The sequence below is a fragment of the Anabas testudineus genome, chromosome 3 (genome assembly GCF_900324465.2).
Source record: "Anabas testudineus chromosome 3, fAnaTes1.2, whole genome shotgun sequence".
NCBI classification, from domain to species: domain Eukaryota; kingdom Metazoa; phylum Chordata; class Actinopteri; order Anabantiformes; family Anabantidae; genus Anabas; species Anabas testudineus.
Genome location: NC_046612.1, coordinates 25,842,222 through 25,860,312, shown reverse-complemented (window position 1 = coordinate 25,860,312; position 18,091 = coordinate 25,842,222). Strand labels below are relative to the sequence as shown.

General features: G+C 39.0%; 1 protein-coding gene across 1 annotated transcript; it reads right to left on the bottom strand.

Annotated features, from left to right (window-relative positions):
- Positions 1-3,014: 3,014 nt before the first annotated feature.
- On the bottom strand, positions 3,015-7,440 carry fgf19 (fibroblast growth factor 19). Its single transcript, XM_026377988.2, has 3 exons — positions 7,185-7,440; positions 6,567-6,670; positions 3,015-4,344 (listed from the first exon to the last, which is right to left on the bottom strand). Exons 1-3 carry the CDS (start codon positions 7,393-7,395, stop codon positions 4,030-4,032), a joined length of 630 nt encoding a protein of 209 aa, XP_026233773.1. The 5' UTR covers positions 7,396-7,440; the 3' UTR covers positions 3,015-4,029.
- Positions 7,441-18,091: the final 10,651 nt, after the last annotated feature.

The window sequence follows — 18,091 nt, the reverse complement described above, 5'->3', positions numbered from 1 at the left end:
CCTTTCACACTCTTGAATTGCAGAAAGCTCTGTCGAGGAGGAGCAACGCGGCCTGCGTCTGTGTGCGCATCATCCGAGGGCATCCCGATTCAAACTCAGCACCCGGGACGATGGTCCCAGCGAAGGTGTGAGCAGCTGATGTGGAAACAGCTTCACGACGTTTGTGACTGTCACCATCACTGGATGTTGTGATCTGACATGCACACATGCCTTTTTTTTTACTTGTTTGCTGACTTTAGGCCTCTCGTGTCACTACACTCAACTCAAAACACTAAACTTCCTGCAGCTGTAGGTGTGGTAGTTCTTGGGCCTGTGCTCTACTGAGGAGATGCCTCAAACATGCAATAGACTGAAAGCAGTCTTTACTGAAAGCAGCAACTAAAGGGTCAGTTTGCAACTAGAAGATTTCACAGTAACCAGTCATAAATCTTTTTGAAGTGGTTCTCTCTCGAAATCTATTAAACTAAAAACCTGAACATGTTAGATTTCTGCAGAAACCGTCTTAATGCCGCACACGTGGAACAAATCTGGACTAGACTCAAACATCCACATTATCAATCAGGTTCAACTGTGTTTAACATGTTTTTTCTTAGTGGAGTACTTGTACTTTTGCACTCAAAGTACATTTTAGTGTGTGTACTTATTACTTCCATTTGAGTAAAGAATTTGAAGTGGTGCTACCTGTAGTTGAGAACATTTAAAGTAAAGTAAAGTACTTACTTATGTACTGACTTTGAGTACTTCTGACTCAAATACAAACTGAAACTTTCTAAGTCACATATGTTTTAATGAATAGTGTTTAACAGATCAGTTGTAATCCATTAAACACAACTTGGGTTGCCAGGTTGTGAAAAGCTCTGTATGTGAGTTTAACTTCTCCATTTGGTAGTGTATTTATGACTGATGGTAATCTATTATTGAGGTGCTTAATGGGTCCAGAAGAATATGTTTGGCTTTCATGTGGTATGTTGGATGAGACATTTGAACACATCACCTTTAGCTCCAGAAAGGTGTAATCAACATTTTAACATGATAAACATAAAAACTATCTAGACTATCTAGTGCATTATATTATATAAGACAGAACCTGTTTAATGGTTCACTCAGGTAAAGGGAGTTGTCAATAACTGGAATTCCAACATCTCTTTTGAAAATATGAATACGTTCTACGTATTAATTGAGTATAAAGCTACTTTAAGTGTAGGCTTGATCAATAAAGTTTATAAAAACAAAAGTTTTATGAAAAACAGATATGTGTTTTCATCTGTCTTAATGGTCACAGAAACTATTTTATAGCTCTTCACTGGTGTTCACTACATCTTGTCTGTGCTGGTGTTCATCACAGTGAGCTTTTGATTCTGTCCTTTGTAGACAGAATAACAAGATGACTAGGCAGGTAGAGTAAAAGACGAGCCTTTAACAGCACAACTCGAGATGACAGCAGACAGGAGGCTGTCGAACACAGACACCAGGTGAGGACATAGAGGCAGGTAATCACAGGAGCACTGTAGATAAGTATAAGCTTCCTCAGTAGCAGGGCTAAAGGCTGGGGCCCGGTCAGCACGGCCGAGTGTGACACAGGTAAACAGGGAGCAATAATGACTGTCTTCAGTAAGTTGGCGTTTAGCAGCCATATCAGAATATTAGCAAGCAAACTCATGGTCAGTAAGCAGAGGCAAACAGTTAGGGCAGAAGTCTGTTAAACAAACACAGTATGTTGTCTGAATATGTAAACAGATGTGTGTCCCCATAACATTAGTGGACCCCCACCCCCACGGAAATACAGTGACATTTTTTCCTGTCAGTGACAGTGACATTTGAGTTGTATTAATTTCTAGTTAGTCTTCTATTGATGATGGGAGAGTCAGACTGTGTAGTGGTCAATCCATGTGTGAAAATGATGTGTCATGCTCCCTGAACCACTTCTTCACAGTTTGAGCCTGATGAATCCTGACCTTTTCCTCTTGGAATTTGCCCGTGTCATCAGGGAAAAAGACATCCATTGATTGAATAACCTGGTCATTCAGTATATTCAGGTAGTCAGCTGACCTCATTCTTTGGACACATAACGTTGCTAAACCTAGACCTGATCAACTGCAGCGATCCCCAGATCACAGCACTGCCCCCACAGGCTTGTAAAGTAGGCACTAGGCATGATGGGTGCATCACTTCACCTGCCTCACTTCTTACCCTGATGCTCCCATCACTCTGGAACCGGGTAAATCTGGATTGATCAGACCACATGACCTCCTTCCATTGGACAGTTCTTAACCCAGTTTTAGTAGTTTTATTAATCTCTATAGATATTTTCTTTGTTTGATTCATGCCAATAATTTGACCCTTCTATAACAGATTAACATCTTTTCCACAACCACAGGATGTGTCTTCTGATATGTTGTTGTTTAAAGAAGCTACTCAATGCATCAGTTAAGGTTAAAAAACTTGTTGCCAGCTGAATAGAATCATCCATGCAGTAATCGTCCAATGGGCGGGGCTGACTTTTTTTTGGACGGGCAGTGTATATGCAGCCTTGGTACTATCCATGACAAGAAATCATTATGGCAGTTTCATACAAATTCATTGAATGCTTTACTGTTGTCAGTGAACTCTAATATTTAGAACTTGTGAATATTCCGCTCTTGTTTAACACTCATTCTCAAAGAGGAAATAATTCACCAAAGAATTTTTGTAAAAGGTTCTACGAGGAACCATCTATGGCACCTGAAAGTGGCAGCCTAGTTTGTTAGCAAGTGCTACTTAAGAAGTGCTGCTTACTCACTGTGCTGTGGAAAAAAGCACATAGCGTTTCTGTTTAAGGGCCACATTTTAATTAGAACATTTACTTAATGGAATTTGGCTTATTATTACAGCTATTTATTTAATATTTCACCATTCAGGACTTTCTATCACAAACCTGTAGGAACACTGTTAGACAACTAAAGATAGAATAACTGATTAGTTAAAAAATAGCAGACAAATTCAGTATCAAACGAAACAAACAGGAAACATGAACATGTGTTAAATGCAGTAACTTTAATAAAGTAGCTTTAAGTAGCTTTAATGAAGCACACATGACACTTGCATTCCAACTGCTACATATAGTATTTAAATAACTAAATAAATACAACAACTACACTCTTGCACTAGAAGAAAACCTTTTGCCACACTTGGAAATGTAGCCATGCAGTTAACATCTAGCAAGTCTACTTCATCCCTGAGATTGTTTTGTGTTTGTGTAAGATTGCAAATACGCATAATCTGATGTTCATATGCACATTTTGGTGAATCTTCCATGTGTCCTACATTCACTAGGACTGCTGCTAAGCCCTCGTTTTCCGTTCCCCAGTTTTCCCAGTAGGTGGTGTTCTTTGATCATCTATCATCACCTCTTTGTTCCAAACAAACCACAATGTCAAACACATTCTTCCCTGAGTACAAAAAGCAAGCACATGGTAAATGAAGCTGTCCAGCCAGAAAACCCGAACCTGTAGCTCATTGGTGCAGCAGCTTACTACGACCCACAGTTACATTTTATTGTCTTATCTTGCAGTTGTGTGAGGCATCATCATTCATTTCAATTATGACAGATATAGCAGAGGTCGGAGCAGGGGGATGTGTCAACAAATCATGACATCAAACCAAAAGTCTATGTTGTGTTGTTTAACCATGATCGTTTTAAAACTGTAAAAAAGTGTTTATCGTTGTAACCATGATGATGATGAAGGTTGTCTCATAGCATTGTCACATCAATGGGGTTAAGTCATGTATTTTCAGTGACTATAACAGCTTATCCGTGTCATATTCTGCACCACCATAGTCGATTGATATGAATGTTGGAGTCACAGAGTCAGCACTTGTGCTCTGTTTGGTCATATCTGATAGAACAGTGCTTCCCGGGTGCAGGCTGGCTGGACATGCAGTCAATCCCTGGTTGTGTAGCAAGCAGGAAGGAGTGCTACTAAGACTTAGAAAAAGCAAAACACCCCTTAGGAGTGGACACGTCTGTTTACAGCTGTCTGAGCCGCTGCCTCATCTTTTGTGGAAGCTGGGACTGTGAATGATCTGATACAGCTTTCCAAATGTATCCACAGGTTCCTCTTCTGTTTCTGCCGTGTTCTGCCCCGGCTCCCCAGGGACCTCCAGCCCAGGAGTCAGGGACTGATCCAGGGTGCTGAATCTGGGGAGGAACTGGGCCAAAGCCGGGACACCTCGATCTCGACCCTGCAGCCGTTGGCGGTGGTTTCCCAGACTGAGCAGGACTCTGTGTTTATCTGAAACATAGATGTTATAACCGTCTGACAGGATCTTCTCTCTGAAGGTGCAGTCATCTCTGCTGTAGGTGGGCTGGAAAAGACGGAAAGGCATTCACACGTAAGAAAAGCTGCCCTACATAGAACTGTGATGACGTCGTAGTGAGGATTAGATTAGTAAGCAAACAAAGTGGGCAACTGCACCCAGATAAACAGTGTCAAATATCTTTATCTGATGAATTGTAACTTTTTCTTTATCTGCACTTGTCATGTTTTCTCTGATGTACTCATTAACTAGCAAATGATCTTCTCCTTATGCCATTTTTTTTCATTTGGTTTTCATTTCAGTGAACTCACAACAGTTTTATTCCTGCACACTGTGTTTATGCACTATAACATAGGCTATTAGACTGTTGGTAATTTGATGTATTACATACTACTGAATTTCATGAAGACTAATTAAATGAACTAAAAATAAAAGAACATTAGTTTTGCATACATCTGTGATTCTTCCTACAAAATATGCATTGAGCTAACAAGTAATAAAACAAATGTTGCTTGTATTATATTATATTATATTATATTATATTATATTATATTATATTATATTATATTATATTATATTATATTATATTATATTATATTATATTATATTATATTATATTATGTAAGTGAAGATGTTTGTATCCAAATGGAAGGCTTCTTTCATTGGAAAAAAAAAAAAACATTCGTAAATGCTGCCGCAAGTTCTTCGATCGCTGTTTACTTTGGCAAACTGGAGGCAGCCAGAGGCCAAGGTTGTTGTTGCTGCTGCAGCTGGATCTTTTCATTCAGGTTTTTTCACTTTGCAAACACAATCCTACCCTGCGCCGCACCGAACAAAGGTTGATGAACTGGTCGACTGTTTTAATGAATGACTGACTGGCTCCCAGTGTTTTCTCAACAGGGACGCTGATTAACAACATATAAAAAGCAGCAGGAGACCTCAGGTGTGTACAGAAGTCCTCCTGGAAGATTCTATGGAAGATTTCTCAATCTAATTCTAATCCTTTTTGATTAAGCATTTTAGGCTTATTGCTTAAACAAGCCTTGCTTCTGTTTTACACTTAGTGTTTGTAAGAATAGTTAATTGTGAGTAAAAATCAGTAATGTAGTGAGATTCATCTTTGTTGATTTATGATTGATCCCACCGAACTCAACTCACATTATTAAAACAAACTATGGATACATTTTAAAGTAAATGTTTATGGACTGACTGCTGACTTTCATTTTCTAGTAGTGTTGAGTTGACAACATTTAACCTGTGAAGGTAAGCTGTGAACACTCATGGGAAATGGTGTTTCTTGCTAAAGATGGAAATGAATACGAGCATTAGATTCCTGGGCTGAGTTTGTGTGATTCTGAATCATGTCCCTGTGACTGTTCAGCTTTCAGCACCACATTGAGCTCCCAACTCCTGCTTCTCATAGTTTAACAGCAAAACCAGAGTAATTACGAATGAACCAGTGCCAGTAAACTGCTGCAGTAAACATACTGCACACAGCAGAGAGTCGTCCAGCAGCTCTGAACTCAACAGTGTTACGCTCAGAAAATGTAAAGAGTGAGAGTTTGTCTCTTTTTCTGTGGTTGCTGAGAAGAGCCTAGAAAGCTATTCATGCTATGAAGCTGCAGAAATGTGGAGAAAGGGTTGAGAGGTGAGCAGGCAGGATTGAAAAGTAACTTTATCAAAAAAACAAGATCTTGCAATCAGATCTCTCATCTATCAGCCCAACACATAGAATAAAACGATGACAACAGATATATTATATCTATATATATTATAACTATTGTACTATTACTATGCTATACTATACCATACTATTACTTTAACTATTGTACTGCATTCATGTATTCTTTAGCCTATAAACTTTCATTTCACAAACATTTTTATGACTTTAGTGTTGGGGCTCTATTTTACATGCATTAAAATACTTCTGAGATTAATTTCAGAGTATTTGGTCTTGTGTTTGTTTGTTTTTTTCTGAGCAAATCACACTTCAATTTGATTTTATAACTGATTTTATAAAGTCCTCTGAATAAAGAGTGTATGTTTTTAATTCAATAACACAGTTCATTTAAATGTAGATTTCATATGATCATCCTGCATTCGCCTTTACACAAAGAGATCTTTTACTAAGTTGACATTTAGGTTAATGTCCTGATATTTGACTTTTCACACGAAATAAATACATTAGTGAATGACATTCGGCCTTATTAACAACTGATCTACACATAAGTTGACATGTAACTTGTTTCCTTGTCATATTGAAACCTTACCGATGAGTACAGTGTTCCATCGCCTTCTATGCACAGGAATCGCTCTGTCGCTACTCCTCTGATGACAACACAGCCCGAGTCCACTGGACGGATCTCCAGCAGACCTGCAGTCAAATGGTGAAAAAAAAGGAACACTCTCACTCAGCCTCTCACTACGGTCATTACTGTGTTTTAAGTACATTTACTTAAGAACTGCATTTAAGTAGAGATTTAGGGGATTATGACTTTACTTAAACATTCATACATACACTTTCTACTTTCTACTTCAACTTTATTACATTTCACAGGCAAATATTCTACTTTTATTTCTCTACATTATACAGCTTTTCAGACACTGATTAATAGGACTAAACACTCAACACTCAATAATCGCCAGACTTTATTGATTAGAGTGAAATTCAGAAACCACTTAGCAGCATGAAAAGTAGTTTAAATTTTAATGATTAGATTCAACACATACGATCATTAAAAGAGACATCCGTAATGATGTATGATGTCATTTACAGGTAATATGTTTCTACTTTTATTTAAAAACTATTTAGAAACAGGAAATTTTTTTATTAAAGCAAAAAAGTCCAAATCTGAGTACATAGTGAGGCTTCAAAATGCTGGGCTTACTGTGCAGAGTTTGAGCCTCAGAGCCGTGGATCTGTCCATTCGCATTGATCAGCAGGTGAAGTCCAGGTCTGGCAGCGTACAGGTGCCTGAGACGGACCACCTGGTCCCAGCCGTGGTTAATGTGGGGCCCCTGCTCCGGCAAGGCCATGCAAACAATTCCAGCATCGAAAAAGAGGCTTACAACTGACAAGGTGACTACAAGCAGGATCATGTTTTCATCAAACCACGTGTGCCCGCAGTGCTGCTGCTCCCTGAAGTTGGCAGTGTGAAATAAGGTACATTCATCCTAACCCAGCCTTTTATACAGGGCCCTTATCAGCTGCAGATAACCCTCTTTCCTAAATCCAGTTCCCAGAAGCAGACCACAACACACCCCTGCAGGACATCCAACGGAATCAAAGCTCCTGGTTGGCCCCTGACGAGCCCCAACTAGGAGGCCCTGTCATGGACATGCAAACTAAATTCCAAAATCTAACTGTTCATTGTGCTGTTAAATCTTGGCTAAGGTGCTTCCATTGTTAAACACGACTTGAGACATTTTCTAAATGAGGGAGAAGTCATTTTCAATTCTGTGAGCCTTTACATAGCCTCTTTCTCACATGTGCCTGCTGGGGGAGACTGTGGAGTTTTGACTACTGCAGACACTGCCAAATGATTTGTGGGTCGAAAGCAACAGAAAACACTAATGACCTAGTTATACAATATGTGCTAATTGTTACATCTTAGTGGGTGGGTGGAAACAAATACCTCAGTATTAGAATGGAGTTAGGAATAAAACCCCGATACAGAACAAATGTATAGTCCTCCACAACCCACCTATCATTAAAATATAACAAACTGGAGAAAGTACCTCTAAAAATGTCTGTATGTCTACGTAAGCACAAATCTAAGAAGGTCTTCAGAAGTGAATATTGTTTATGCTGCATTAGAAAAGTTACATAAAATATTTAGAATACATTTAGCTGATAATAACAACATTTACAAAGGTTTACATTAGTGACATTTTCAGTGCATGACTTTTAGTTGTAATGCAGTAGCACATAGTACTTGCTCTACTTTTACTTCAGTAAACAATCTGAACCCCTAATTCACCACGACGGTAGTAGTGCCAGCAGCACCAGCACCAGCAATAGTAGTACTAGTACTAACAGCAGTAATCGTAGGCAGTAGAAGCAGTAATGCTAGTTGTAGTAGACCTAGTAGTACAAATAGAGGTAACAACTGTGCACTAGGGGTGCTTAGACAAGACCTCCTTCCGCTTACACTGCCTTTGCCTTGTATGTTGTCCTGTACCTTGTAAGTCGCTGTGGATAAAAGCATCTGACAAATGACTAAATGTAGTAGTATTGATTTCATTGTTGCACATTAAATTAAGAGCAGTCTGGCTGAAGGAACAGTCCTAGTTCACCTTGGCTCAAGCCTGTAGACTACATGTGTCTTACATAGATGATCATGTTGCATAATTATGTTCCACACCAAGTGTACTCTGTCAAATTGCATGTTTTTTTTTATTTGTGGACAGGGTAAAGTCTACAGATTGGTCTGAATCCAAGCAGGGTTGTGAGATCGGGTCACTGTGCACCAAAGTAACAGACTTCTTTCCGCTCTTGACACATTCTGGCCCGTGTTTCTGCTGCTCCGCCACACATTTATGTTCAAGTTAAACTGTAATGGAGAGCAAACACTAGCCTTTGCCAGTAAAGCCAAGCCAGGCCCAGATTTCGGAGGCTTATCTTTTCATATGTTTTTAGACTTATAAATTGATCCTCTCTGAGGGATTTTTTTTTTAAATCTAAAGTGTCTGCCCAGCTTCTGTCACTAGATGGCAGCACAGAACAGGATTTGATCTTTTTAGAGCGGGAAGCAAACATGAGGATTTAAGGACAGTAAGAATGATACTTGTTAAGATATTTATTTCTCTATATAGAGAAATGGATTTGAACCCACCAACTGACTGAGCCCCTTTTGATGTTCCTCCTGAGCTTGTCTTCAGGCACTCTCTTTTTATCCTGCAGTCTAAAGACTTGAAGTTAGGTTGATTGCTGACTCTGTGACCAGTGCCCAATCAGTGTCAACAATCTTAATAAGGTTTCACAGAAGTGTTTTGTAGGGACTTGCTTGCAGTGTTGTAGTGCAGTGTTGTGGTTTAGGGAACATCTTTTTAAAATGAGAAATATCTTCTAAATAAAACATCTGTTAATGTAGAGGTACTGCTGACGCCTCCTGTGATTCAGACTCATGAAACAGTCTGTGGTGGTGCAGAGACATTTGCTTCTACATATTTTGAGTGAGGCTTATTCCTTGAACCGTTTAGAGAACTTCAATGCTTTGTGCTAAGTTAGTAAGTTAATAAGTTTCATAGAGGTCTTTTATTATTTTATTTTATTATTAATTTATTATCATTTCATAATGATTAATGCAGACATGATAAAGGGCTGCACAGATTAAGCATACTATAGCTTCAAATGATCTCTTTTCATTTTTTTGTTTAGTTAACTACTGAAACTATATATAATCTTTTAATTTTACTATTGCTTAGTTGCTGTAATTGAACCACCCCTGACCACAGTTATCTTTCATCATTAACATTAGAAAGACATCATGCCCAGGCCACCTTTGTGTCATGCATGTACAACGAGGCAGGGGTTGTTCAGTGCTGACACAAAGTGATCGGGAAAACATCTCCTGAAGCTCAGCATAAGGAGGAATCACCACAGTCACATTTAGGGAAGCACATGCCACTGACAGTACCGATGTTGTTATTTCTTTTGAGTAATCCAATGAGAATGTCTCTGAAATTAAAGCAGCATTTTATTTCAACTTGTCTGCAGTTGTTCAAGTCACCACACATGCACCCGCGCTTTTCACTGTACTGTGATAATACAATGTGCTGGTGGTCTGAAACACTACTGAATACTTCCAGAAAGGTTACAGAGCTGTTTGTGAAGATCTGTTTACTTGGTAACAGGCTCTGGAGCCTTGCAGAGCGGACTGAAACAGCGTGGGCGAACCTGCTGACATTTGAGAAGCATGGCGGCCTTGTGATGATGATGACGCCATTTGAGGGCCAGACCTTTTCTTGGCTCAACAAAACTTTAGGAAATAGCAAGATGATGTCAGAGCACAAAACCAGACTATTGTGTGGTAGTGGAAAACCCCACGTTGCAGCCATGCAAGCAACTAACCAACAGTCTTCAGTGATAAGCCAATTGGTGGTGGTAGTGTCATGATGGACTGGGGTCAGCACTGCGACATACTGTGAAAATGGCTATGTGAGTCACTAAGAAAAGTGAAAGCTGGGGGCTTGGATCAGGCAGGAAGCTACAGCACCTGCAGCTACTCCAGCCACTGGAGGATCCATCTCTTTTTCTTGGCTGGTTTGGTGTTTGTTGTGATGATACAGGGAAGCATGCAAACCAACCTCAGACTCATGGTACCAGCCAGAAACCCTATCCAAGGCCAGCTCTAAAAACCTAACCTAATGGTTTAACACTTACTCTACATCAATTATTAAGGCCACTGCGCTCACTCGTAAAGCATCAGAAACTGTTTTGTACCCTGTCTTGCTGCATAATTCCTATGGATCTCATAGTTTGTCATTTTAACTGTCCAATTTAATGTCCAATTTAAACTATACTATAAATATAGAACAGTCATGATCCATAGTTAACTGATGATGGCAGGTAGTAATTACATTTCTCCAACAGAGGGCAGTGGCGATGCTTTAAATTAAACACTGCATCACAGAGGGTAACCAATCAGGAGCGTTGGGCTTTTGAAATGTTTCCCTAAGATTCAGAAGGAAAGCACATGCTAGTCGAAGTTAACTGTTTATGTCTGATGTACATCAATGACAAAATCAAGTGATGACAAAGCATAGTGACTTTTTCTACAAGAGTGGGTTAGGAAGCGAGCCAGCCCCCCCTTGCCTACCTATAGCTCCGCAAAAGGCATACCCTAGCCCATCGCTTTGCCATTATTTATGCCAAAGCTTCATATGTGCAGTCATTTGGGCCTGTGCGCCTTTTTCACAGCAGTTTTAACATGTCATTGCAGATAAAATCAATGTGTGCCACACATATTCAGTAACATCCGTAAAGGCTGGATTCTGTTCATGTGGCGCAGAGGTGTTTTCAGCATATTCATTTTTATATATTGTAAGGTACCTAGTTGGAAATTAGGATTAGAACTGTTGCATGTGTGTTAGCTATAATTATGACTATTCACTTATTCATTTCTGTAAATTTAATGTACAATATATAGTACTAGTACATTCAATAGTACTGTAAGCAGTAAATTGAGATTTCGGACACTCAATATAGAGTGCCATGTTGTGTCATCACGATTAACAGTTTGGGCCCAATTTTTGGGAGCAGTGTAATTGTGGGATTAAAATAATGCCATACAATATACATTACTTTTAGTGTTGCATTGTAATATATATCCTGTTCTGAGTTGACCATTGTCATCCATATGAATTTTGTTGACTAATTGTTATTAAACAAATATTATCCAGAAAACCTCTGTGAAGATTTCAGCAGTTCAGTTAATGCAGTGGAATTGAGCTTAAGACAATATCACTATCTAGAGACACGAAGTGTTTAGGAATCCTCTCTTAGTCACACATTCGATCATCTCATCTATAGCAGTTGGAGGGTATTCTCTCTCTCTTTGTTTGTATGATTGAGTGTTTGAGGCTGACAGCTGTGCAGCAGCAGGTGTCCCTTCAGTCTGGGTCTGAGGACATTTGAATGCTCCCAGTAAGCACCTGATTTGCCTCTGGACTATTTAGAAACCAGTCTGACCTAGTTTGCTTTACTAATTGATGGATTAATGTCACTGGCAGTCTGCATAGTGAGACAGGAGACAGGAGGGCACTGGTTTGAAGAAAAACAGATTTTTAATGGTTTCTTTTTTAGTCTAGGTCCACATTTCTGCTGCCTAAGAGGCAAATTCACATGAAGGTCCTATTTGAGAGGTTTAAAATGAATTCAAATGGGTCGGTCTCACCTCCCAATGACACACACACAAACACACACACACAGACATAGGCAGACCCACAGACATGCACATTTTTACTTCTGTCTGTCTGACTTTCTTTGATACAACGCTTTCCCCAGCCTCTTACCCTGATCTTAAACTTTTCTTGCATGAAAGCTGAAAATACAGTAGTTGGTAAATTGTTGTCATATGCCAACAATGCAGCTGTAAAAAGCAGCCTACCATCAACTCTAATTTTTCTCTAAAAAGATCAAATCTATTTTTAAAAAATACAGTAGTCAGGGTTAGATTATTAGTCATTTTAGTTGTTATGTGTCACATGTGGTAATATTATGATCATATTAAAGTAGTAACATACACATTTGACACGAGGACACCTGCAGTGCTTTTGCATCCTGGCATTTTACATCTCTCCGTCTCATTTGGTTGCAGAGACAAATGGTCTGTTTTTTCATGCTGATGATCACTAAATCAAAAGAAAGATATGGAATGAATGATGACATGTGTATAAAAACCTTAAAGTGCTAGTTTTGACGGTGTGGACTAGAGCTACTTTAAATGACAAAAAAAACATACAAACCTTTTGAATTAGCTTGAAAGGGTTACAAAGTGATGTCACGGACTTAAGAAATGTTCTTAATAAAGATGTGCAAGATCAGATCATTTGTTTTTGTGTTATTATTTTAAGCACATTACATTTGTTAATACTCCTGACTTAGATGAAGATCAGATCACACTTTATTACAAATTAGATTACTTAATTACTTTCTCTTCCTACTTTATATGTCATTTGCCAACTGTGAGGTTCTACAGTCACTGAACTGTATATTATTCTTTTAATAGGGCATTAAAACTGTATGGGTCTGTACACATGGACCAACATATAATCTGGGTGGGATATCACAACTGCCTCTGTTGAAACTATGATTCCAGTGGTGCCATTGATATTCCAGATAATATGGTAAACTTACAAAATGTCTAAACAGCAGTGCTGAATATCCACAGAAAAAGAAAGTGCAATCAGAATTTCCTGGTTGTACTGTGTGTTGTGTATTTGTCCCATTCAAGTAAAATACCTCATTAAACAAACATAGATTCTGTATTACTGCCTTTTAGTACCAGTGAGATAAATGATTGCCATATGTAAACATTAGAGAGTAAATCATCACACCTAAATTCCTAACTCCAAACCTGACCCCAGCCTAAACCTGATTTCAATATTAACCCAGAGTCTTAGCCCTCAAAGAGTAATTTAAAATACAGCCGGGGAAGAATGACCGACCTCATAATGATGGTTCTGAAATAAAAGGTCTCCACACAACAACAGAAATGAATGAGCATACTCACACACACACACCGATGGATATCTCTTTGCTGTGAAACCGTCTTAACTGTTCTTCTTGAGCTAATAAAACATCAAAACACATCACAAGTGTGTGTTTATGTGTTTGTGTGTGTATAGTTGGGGCTGGGGAGTCATTTGACCTAAAACCTCCTCACCTACCTGCATGTCTACACACACACCAGGAAATGACAGCTAAATCGCTTCTCTCTGTTGGCACAGACGCCGTTGTCAAGTTTCTTTTGTCACATGCTGTTTAGCTTGAAAGGCTCAGATGTATCATCCCATAGATACATCACATGTGTGTGAGTGTGTGTGTTTGAATTGAGTGCACTGTGAGCACAGAGTGCAGATTGGAGACAATAGAAAAGAGGATGCAGGAGACAGGGCTCTATATTTAGTCCGGTTTACAGCCTTTAACCAGGCTGGCCTTGGTTTTGGCAGAAAGAAAGCTGTCATTCCTTCATTCTTCCAGGCTGTGATGAGCCCTGTAATAGACCCGAGTGCAGCTGAACAGAGGGACAGAAATACATGTTGAGGAGCTATGTGAACACCTGCTTTGGGCAAGGCCACAGTGCAGCAGATACAGCATCAAATCAGCATGCAGCTCGAGAGAATGAAAGAAAGAAAAAAAGGAAATCAAGAATTACTTTGAGAAGTTGCATCATGTTAACATCAGAAGTATTTTAAAGAAGGCTGTAAAGGCCATGGTTCTGTCCTGTGATGATTAAATAAATGACCTAAGTCAGCCTAAGCTGTTATTATGATTTTCATTGAATGAAAACCTGGATTTATGTCATACATGTTGTTTACATGTAGGTGTATATTCAACACACCTGCTTAATGCTTCATGCCTAAACTAATTCTCATGTCAGATCATTATTTTACCCTTTAGTGTACCCTGAAGTAACTTAAGGTATAGGAAGGTATAATCCAGCTATTTAGTATTGCACTTCCATAATACAGGAGGACTTGCACAAGAACAAACCAGGCTAAGTATGTGAGGAAGGAAATGAAAAGTGGCGCATATGATGGAGCCACTGAGTACATGAACACGTGATGCTTTGAACAACATGCTAATATTAAGATGCTCACAATTTTTTACTATGTTGACCAACTTGATTTAGTAATATCTCTGCACTTAAATCTTAGAGTCAAAAGTGATTGTCAAATATATTATACAAAATAAAATGACACAGTTAATACTGTTAATACAGTAAAACTTACTATAATTGTGAGTTAAAGTATGGAAACATTATTGTTCCCATGTTTACCATAAATACATCTCAGTAGTAGCTACCTGTAATAAACCTTCTTGGTTAAATTGATCATCTTTGAAACAATCATCCTCTTTGTCTCTAATTTATAGCTCAGGTTTTCTGAGTCTTAAAATAACCTACACTGACATAATCAGAGTTATTTGTGGAGTTTACGAGTTCCTCCAGAGCCACATACAGGTGTTTTCCCAGGCTGAGCTAATTGCCTTTATATTTGAAAAGGTTACAAGATTTTAACGATGCCCACATGTTCAAAAAGCCTCAGAGATAAGTCTGAAGAGCTCTGCTTGTACATGTCTGTGTTTGCACCAGTCACCTACTTACAGTTGCTTTGTTCTATTTACAAGTTCTCAAAACCCAAGACTTTACATTATACAATGAATACACTGAGAAATACACCCAATACCACATATGCAGATTTTGTATTGAAAATGTATGTAATAAAAGAAAATATTATCTCACAAACACAGATAATCACACACCTTCCATTTAGGGGATCATGATTTTATTTACAACTTCTCTTAAGTTAGACTTTCCATGTGCACAGCACATACAGTGTGACATTTTATTAGGCCTCATATAAAACTACAAGACAGTATAAAATGATAAAGTAGCTGATACAAAATCATCGTAAGACCACAGGACTCAAAATCATAGATAGTACAGTATCATCATCTTTGCAATCGAAAATCCCTGAACACAGAGGTCCAGGCAGCAGACTCAAAAAGAAATATGTCTTTTCTAAAAGCTGATTTTATGTTGTCCTGAATTGTGTATGTTCAAAAATACACTCCCTGATACAAACCCAGTGCTGCTGTCCAGCTTTCCACCAAACCCACTCTTGGTGTTTTCACTTTTAAAGGGTCAGTTCACACAAATTACAACTCCCATACAGCATTTTTTAATTTTACACAAAAACCTACAAATAGCTCCAAATAGCTAATTCCTGTTCTTACTCTGAATAATCACAAGAATGTCCTGCTACTGGTGTTAAAGACTATGTCTTTGGAGAAAGTAGCTCCAGCCCAAACTGCTTGTTCTGTATCAATCAGTACAGTATTAATTGCATTTTTCCTAGAAAAACATGCTGCTGCTGAACGCATGAATGATTTGATGATTTATGATGATTTCCACTTTGTCAGAAACAACCTTAAAACAAAATATCTAATGCTGATATGCTAAAAGTCTGTTTTTAATTTTGTAATTTAGCTGAACTGACTCTTTAACAGTAACAAGGAAAGAAACCTGGGGATTTAGGCTGCCAATTGGAAGTAACACACAATCCAAAAGCATATTTGAAGCTGTGGTCGGTGTACAATAGCCCTTAGCAGTGACAGTTAACGTGCTGTGAACCATTTGGTCCAGGTAAGCAGAAAATGTGCTACACCAGTCACAGACTGCTGACTTACAAACAACACTGGTCTTGCTTGGACTATAGCTTAATAACCAAATGAAGAGCTGGTGTAGAGGACTGGCCCTGGGTCAGTGACGGAGGGCAGAAAGGCATTCTACTGCAAACATGATGCCCGCCATGCAAAGCAGGGACACCTGAGAACGCCAAGCCCAGCTGTGAGCACCAGTAACACCAGTATACCTGCAAGCTTTGCACCACTGCTGCACCAGCTGATATTGTGCAGAGGAGATATCAACAACTGCACTGTAGCAGACGGAGGACGAGCAGACACATACTTTTGGCATTTATTCTAATAATCTGATATGTATCTGATAGCACTTGGATCCAGCGAAGCTTGGATTGGCGTCCATGTCCACGCTGGCCTGCAGGAATCACGGCCTGAGGCCACCACAGTGACAGTTTGCATGATATTTGCTTGTGCTATTTGCAACTTAATACCTAGCATGTGTATTCAGTGTGGCTGGTATCTGCGCTAATGCATCATTCTACAGAAGGCACTCGTGCTTGACAGAGAAAACAGTCTGATTGCAAACAGGAATCAGGGAGGTTACAATGTGGAATGTTGAAATGGATACCTCAAACCTCCAAGATACCAAAAAACTGAATAAGAAATGAGGACGGCATAAGAACAAAAAGAAAGCATGTCAAATCGTCACCCATCTCGCACAAGTCCTTTTTACCTGGTTGTTCATGGTTGAATTTATTCATCAATTGCTTCAAAGGGAGCCAATCAAATGCACCTCTTGCCCTGTTGGCTTAAAACTGTCCTCCCCCCGAAAGGAATACCACCACCTTCAGTTACTTGGAGGTTATATTTACAAAATATATAAAGAAAAATATAGGGTTACGAGCCCTAGCATATAGTACAGTCCAACAGCTGTCTTTAAATATTTCTCCCATGATTATCCTTTCTAAAAGTAAATCACAGGGTAAAGATAGCTGGAACGTGACAAGGCGTAACTAGGACAACATGGCCACCAGAGCTAGGCTGCAGTCAACTGCAGGAACTCCCAGAGAGACAGAAAGGAGACAAATACAAGTAGGAAGGAGTTTGGGAAGTATGGAGAGTAAACTGAGACTGGTTATGCGGCAGCTAATGCTGTAGGAAGTTGGAATAAAGCTTGGAAAGTGGTGCTGGTTTAGTAAAAGAAAGGAATTGAAAATTGGTCGTACCGGAACTGTGCCAAAGTTTGCATCCTCAACAAAAAGTATCTGTGAGCTTATTTTATCCTAAGTGTGTTGTTGTTTATCTATGCACAAGGAAATGCGTGGAGGGAAAATGCACTTAGCTAATGACACTGATGTATGGCTTTAGAAATTCCTGTAAAGAATGAAGGAGCACTGTGCTTCAACATACTAATATCAGTCATGTATCATGTCATGTCTGTACGGTGTGAAGCTACCACCAGATGCCAGTTGGCTTATGTTAGGATATAGACCAGAAATGGGGAATTAACTAGTCTGGCACTATCCACAGTTTGAAAAGTATTTTCACAAACGTTATGCTCAGTCATGACATTGAACATGGGCTAACCATCTAGCAGTAGCTGTATGTGTACTATACAGATAGCTCATCATCTTACACTAGTGAATTGTTTTCTAGATCCAAAATCATTCAAGTACATGAAAACAAAGTACAATTCATGAAAATTGGTTACTGATGCACACAGCTATACAAATTTCACACCTTTCTGTGTTTTTGAGCTCAGGCCATACATAAGAGCTTTCTTGTCCGGTGACGACTTTTTGCACATTAATGGGATTAAAATAAAATAATCTTACAGCCTGCCTATACTTCCCAATTGAGACATGACACTGAAAACTAAATGGAGATTCAGACTGTGTTAGCTCTAATGTGAAACACAGATGATTA

Bases quoted from the DNA above. Each gene is read 5' to 3' on its own strand.
- fgf19 (XM_026377988.2), bottom strand. From the start codon at position 7,395: ATGATCCTGCTTGTAGTCACCTTGTCAGTTGTAAGCCTCTTTTTCGAT. The intron at 6,671-7,184 runs GTAAGCCCAGCA...ATTTGACTGCAG, and splicing joins TGAGGCTCAAACTCTGCACA to GTCTGCTGGAGATCCGTCCA. The intron at 4,345-6,566 runs GTAAGGTTTCAA...CGTCTTTTCCAG, and splicing joins ATGGAACACTGTACTCATCG to CCCACCTACAGCAGAGATGA.